The sequence below is a fragment of the Sinocyclocheilus grahami genome, unplaced genomic scaffold (assembly GCF_001515645.1).
Source record: "Sinocyclocheilus grahami isolate Dianchi unplaced genomic scaffold, SAMN03320097.WGS_v1.1 scaffold327.1, whole genome shotgun sequence".
Lineage (NCBI taxonomy): Eukaryota > Metazoa > Chordata > Actinopteri > Cypriniformes > Cyprinidae > Sinocyclocheilus > Sinocyclocheilus grahami.
Window position 1 is genome coordinate 1,320,603 of NW_015505506.1, and position 6,284 is coordinate 1,326,886.

Below are 6,284 nucleotides of genomic sequence, written 5' to 3' on the forward strand. Positions count from 1 at the left end.
AGGCATGACGAAGCAGATATCGTCCTCTTTTGGAAGACCAAACAAAGTAGTTTCGCTTTCACACAGAGTCTTTACGACATGGCGGCAGCGGCAACAATACTACAGCGAGAATAAAAGTTACGCCTTCTCTCTTTGCGTGAACATTTGGGCGGCATTACGCAAATCTTCCCACATAGTGATGTAGGTATGTGGGGGCGTGTTAGAACGAGGCGTTTTAGGTAGGTGTGGTTGAATCTTATCTTTTATAAAGAATATCTCTTTGGATTTGAGACTTTAGTCTTTGCAACTTTACAGATCTTCTTTATGCACCAAGAGCTTGTAACACTCCAAAGAGAAAGGAACAATTGAAATCGCATCATATGACCCCCTTTAAAAATCGTTCTGATCCCAAACTTTTGACCGGTAGTGTGTATATACAGCCAAAATAACATGCATTTTGTATGATCCCTCTTATTTTGGTAAAATAATTAACATTTTGCAGATACTGTAAAATGTTGACCACAACTGTATTTTTAAAAATAAATAAATTAAATAAATACATTTAAAACATGTTTTTATTTACATGACTTTTTCAGTTCTAGAAATCACACTTTTAAAATGAGTGGCCTGTTACATGAAGCCAGTTTCAGTGGTTACCCAGGTTTGAGTGGTGTTCATGGCCATAGTAACTTAAGCTACATGGCTAACCTGTTCCAGAGCAGGTTTTATTCTGTGTAAGACATCGCAAACCAAAACTGAACCAATCAACTGTGAGGAAAGTGACATACATCTGATGCAACAAAGCCACTCCCCCTGTATCTCATGAACCAAATGAAAGCACTTCACAGTGAAAGAACTTTAAAGACAAAATCATCTAGCCTTTGGTTTTAATATTATTGCAAAATATATTGGAAAATTGCCATTAACCGATCCTTCATTGTACATATTGGGACGCTAGATGGCGATATAGAATTATGTAACAGTAATGTAACATGAGCATCACGAGGTATTGTTGCCAAAAAATGCTGTCTAGGTAGGCATGTATGTTCTAATGTCCAAAATGCTCTCTACATAGGCAGCTCTACATGCTATCTATATAGGCATGCATTCTATGATTCCCAAAAATGCTGTCTGTAGGCAGCTCTCAAGGTTTTGATACCCAAAAATCTGTATCCCAGTGGTTCTGAACTCCACAGTCCTCATTGATCATGACAATATTCGAAGGTTCCCTAGCCCTAATTTTGTTTTTCAGAACTTAATCTATGGGCACTCTCAGTAACTTTTTTTTTTCTTCTTCTTCTTTTTTCTTTAATTTCCTAGTTTTCACTCCTAGAAAATATTTAAATTAAAAAAGTTAAAATGATTATAATTTAAAAGATAATGTAATTAAAATGATAAAAAATATAATAATAAAAATAATTAACATTTTATTCCTGATCAAATTAGCAAAAAGCTTGTCATATCAAGTAAAAGGTATAGAAAACACACTTTCATAATGAGACTACCTTATATATTCAGGTTTCCCAAGACTTGGTTCTTCAAGGGAGAAAAAAAAAAAACAGTTGTTGTGGGGGTAAATAGAAATAATAAATATCTTGATTTTAGTTGTTTCTTATTTTCATGCTGCTTTTGTCTTATTTTAAGTCACCTTGAGGCCCCCTTGGAAGTTTGCTGAGGCCGCCTAACGGGCCCCGACCTCCTGAGAACCTCTACTATATGGGCAGATATTCTGTTATGCTCAAAAATGCTCTCTACATGGCAGCTCGCTAGGTATTGTTGTTGGTTATGCTGTCTATTAGGGGTGTAACAGTACACGTATTTGTACTGAAAATTTTCATTACGGGTCTTTCGGTTTGATACTCATGTGTACCGAAAAAATACAGCGTTGGTTTAACCACTGCATGAGCAGAACTTAATTGGAAACTTCCAGTTTTATATATTGTTACTTTTGATAAGAAACAAAGTCTGATCTTTCAAATTATGTCAATTTTTTTCATGAAATTCAAACAATAAATGGCATTTTGACGCTCTTTGATGTGGCGACAGATCGCTGTATAAACGCCTCCGTTCAAACGGCAGCGCGATCATTCCTTCCTCTTTACTAACTTACTAGTTTAAACGCGAAATAAACATGAATGAACATTTCACGCCTCATGTAATCACTCAATCAGTGTTTCAACTGTGGAACCTCGTCAATAAAACGGCTCGTGAACAAAATGTCTAGTAGCATTTAATTTACCTCAGGCAAGGCATCAGTGTCTGCAGCTCATTAGTTCGCTAGAGAAATGAAGTCTAGAGATAAGCATTTCGCTAAATATTAGACTATTTACTCATTATATTACTTTACCTGTTAGTGAGTCTTAATTATTTAATGTATGTTTGAATAAACCTGTTATGAAACAAGTTATGACAGCCACTGTGTAAATGATTATATTTCACCAGCAAATAGAAATTTTATCATTTAGAAATTAATTTAATTACTGCGTTAAGCACTTGCATATCATTGCTCTTTTGTTGATTTTGATTGCTTCCATTGTCCTCATTTGTAAGTCGCTTTGGATAAAAGTATCTGCTAAATTACTAAATGTAAATTTAAAACTGCATTATGTACAATTTGTTTATTTGAGTGTTGATTATTACATAAAAATAAGTAGTAATTTAATTTAATTTTGGGCTCTGTTGTTAATTGTAACCCTGTAGTAATGTAAAAGGGCTCCCTATAGTTTAGAGCAGAATCTGAGGTAGATTTTTATTCCTAACAAATGTTTAATTATAATTAATTTTATGTAAAGAAAGAGCTATTTCTTCAGTAAACCACTGTTTAATATAAAAAAGCTATTTTATGTTTAGTTTTTTCCCCTGTTGTACCGAAACCATAACGAACCGTGACGTCAAAACCGAGGTACGAACTGAACCGTCATGTTTGTGTGCCATTACACCCCTATTGTCTATACAAGCAGGTCTGCTATTATACCCAAAATTGCTCTTTAGGAAGGCAGGTCACTAGGTTTTGATGGCCAAAAATGTCATATTGGATATGCTAGGTGTCTGTTTTTAGTTCTAAAACTCTTTTCTCTGTCATAGGAGAAACTGAAGCTCAATATTTCCTCCAGTATTAAAACAGTGCAAGACATAAAGAGTAAGTGTCTACCTCATATTTGTCCTATTATATGTGCTCTATGATACATAATCACCTTTCCTTCACATTACTGTTGATTTTCTGTTTCTAGACCGTATGAAGTCATTAATGGAGGATGTTAATAAAATGCAGAGTGAGCTGAAGTCCTGTCAAAGTAACATGGACACGCTTAGTAAGAAAGCCACCAGTGAAATGTAGGTTCATTCTGAATGCTCTAATCTACAATACAAAAGACATTATAGTCCTTGATCAGTATGATAATAGCTGTGTGTGATGGGATTGTGCAGGACTCAGTGTAACAAACAATTTGAGGCCATGAAAGAGGCATGCAATGCGAAAATTGCAGCTGCCAAACTGGAAAAGCAAAAGACATCTGAAAAGGTTGCTCTACAGGTACGGTTAAGGGGGAAAAAAAGTCACCTTTATAGTGATTCTTATCTTTTTGGTGTCTCTTTCCCCCTTTCCACTTACACAAACTCTGTCCTTCACAGAATGCTGATGGTTCCATACAGAAAGTCTCTGTTTCAAAAGCCAAATCTGATGTTCCTGCTACAAACCATTCTGATAAAAATGTGGCAGAATCTCCAAAAGGCAAACCAGATGTGGATTCACAGTCTAAAAACGATGCTCACGTCCAAACCATGAAGTTAGTTGTTGTGGAAAAGGATGAGAAAGGTACGAGTTGCCTGTTTAAGTCTTCTTTGTGGTTTCTAGGTGGTTGATTACTGGCTCGTGTCCCTTATTCAATGCAAGTCAGATCACTCAGAAGAGTAATGGCAAAGTTCTCTCTACTCAACAAACCACATGATTTTAGGTTTTAATGCTTGTAGCACGAGTACCACATTTTCTAAATGCATGTTATTGATCTTATCTCGAACGATTTGTCTTAAACCCCATCCCTGCAAGCTTACGTTCATCTGCCTTTTTTCAGTGCAACCTCCACACCTCAAAATCCATTTAGCATTTAATGCTTAAAACATTCCATGTTTTTCCGATAATCTGTTACACTTGGATGTACATCACTAGGGGTGTAACGGTACACGTCACAGAACGGAAGAAAAGATCTGACGCCACATCCGTTAAATCACGACTTGCAACCTCTGAATAAAATGCAATTCGTCTCCTAGTGGCAGTCGTGATGAACTTGAAATTTGATTTCCAAGCCACATTTGGTCGAACGGTTGCATACTGTTTTGTCGCACAAAATTTAAACATCCTAGGCTCCAATGACATCCAAAAATTATGCATCTGCATAGAGTCTGAACTTCACGCAGCCATGAAAAATGCGGTTTTCGGATTCCATAATATCACTCTTACCAAATGTGCTCCGTTAAAGCTGTTCACACCAGTGACAGTAACTATAAAGTTTTAATAATCAATCAGAACTGGAAGAAGAATAGCAACGTCCACACCACAACTACTACAGTAAAAACACAGAGGAACAATATTGTTGGAATCACTTTCAGAAGAAAATTTTGAATGAGAATCAATCAGAATTCACCCGACTTTATAGAGCTCAAGCATTTAAAGCAGCAGATAAGATGTACCTTCACCATGTGTTTGAACATTTTGTCTGCTCCTCTAAGATGCTGTAATTTTACAAGACTCACCCATCCCCACCTCCAAACTGACCAATAAGAATGAGACTCTTAAGAAATCAGCCAATGAAGAAGTTCCAGAAGCAGTGGTGGATGTTAAAGCACAGGCTTCAAAGGCCGCAGGTGGGGTAACAAAGAAAATTCAGCCATCAAAGCACCACACACACACACATATTACTAATTTTCTGTCTTCATACAGATACTGTAATGGATGAAGCAGGGATTTTAGACCCAAAGGAAGATGAAATGGGGATTGGAGATGAGAGGGAGGAAGATGCCAACATTGAGGACAGGAAAGAGGAAGACGCTGCAATTGGGAAGGAAGATGCCATTATGTACGACAATGAGGGCGAGATAGAAAAACAACTGTCCAAGATTAAAGGTGCTCTTCAATATCATGCAGAAATATTCATGATATAATGTAATTAAACTACTGTTTATTTATTTTACAAACTGAGGGGTGACTTATTTATTTCCCATGGTAATTTACAGCGTGTCACAGAAAGTTGTTTAATCTGCTTTAGTGAAAAAAAGTGAAGTGACATGTGGCCAAGTATGGTTACCCATACTAGGAATTAGTGCTCTGCATTTAACCCATCCTAAGTGCACACACACCGCAGTGAACACGAACACACACCCGGAGCAGTGTATATCATTATAGATCAGAAGTACTTTTCTCCTTTGCAATAAAATTACAAAGGATTTTATGCATTTTTACAGATGAAAATCAAGGTGCTGGTCAAGATCTAGAGGATGATGTGGCAAATTATAACGGTGATGATGACAACCAACCGGAGTCTGAGGATGAGAAGCAGGCAGAGCTTGCAGAGATGTAGTTCCTGATCACATGTGTCTGCTGACAGCAACAATTCCTCCAGCTAAAGACAGACACAGACTCTTATTAGTGACTGTTCTGAACCTCTCAACGGTTGGAGAAGACACCTGCTGTAAAGACTGATTTGTTCTGGGTGAATACTGCACTACTGTGTAATGAAGGATATGAATCGCATCCCTCTTACCAGGACAGGCATGGGGAAAACATTCTTTTTCTAGTACTGATTTTAGGTTAAACTTGAATGTAACTACTGCTCTTATGACATCGAGCCTTTAAATGAATGCAACATAGTGAATTTTCCTTATTAAGTGAAAGATGCTTTGTTCTTAAACAAAAGCTACTTCATCTGGTCTTAACGGTTTTGTGTTCTATTTTGATGTCTAATCATTTTAGCTGCTGAAAAATGCATAGGAATATTAGATGTTTAGAAGACACTTAACGTAATGCAACAACTCAGCTGTTAATGGACAAATGAATGCATGCATGACAGTTCAATCTTTTTTCCATCATATTTTTTCTCTATTTGTGTAGAATATTGCCAAAGGTATTCTGGTGGTGGTTTGGTAAGTGAATAATGCAAAGGTAAATCTTTAGTGACACTTTTCTAATTGTGCCAGCAGCCAACCACAGCACTGAAATGGAGAAGCGCCAAATTGTAATCTCTGCACCTGGACAAGCCACCCAATTGCCACATCGACCATGGGACTGTGCCATTGACCTTCTGGGTGAACCA

General features: G+C 37.0%; 1 protein-coding gene across 1 annotated transcript in view; it reads left to right on the forward strand.

Moving 5' to 3' along the window:
* LOC107602476 (Golgi membrane protein 1-like) overlaps nucleotides 1-5,974 on the forward strand; it is an 8,316-nt gene extending 2,342 nt beyond the window's left edge. Inside the window, exons 2-8 of the mRNA XM_016294995.1 lie at nucleotides 3,064-3,118; nucleotides 3,210-3,312; nucleotides 3,406-3,511; nucleotides 3,610-3,793; nucleotides 4,705-4,839; nucleotides 4,916-5,098; nucleotides 5,437-5,974. Of these exons, the coding sequence (XP_016150481.1) occupies nucleotides 3,064-3,118; nucleotides 3,210-3,312; nucleotides 3,406-3,511; nucleotides 3,610-3,793; nucleotides 4,705-4,839; nucleotides 4,916-5,098; nucleotides 5,437-5,552 (882 nt within the window). The 3' untranslated portion in view covers nucleotides 5,553-5,974. The remainder of the gene's footprint in view (nucleotides 1-3,063; nucleotides 3,119-3,209; nucleotides 3,313-3,405; nucleotides 3,512-3,609; nucleotides 3,794-4,704; nucleotides 4,840-4,915; nucleotides 5,099-5,436) is intronic.
* The last annotated feature ends 310 nt before the right edge of the window (nucleotides 5,975-6,284 follow it).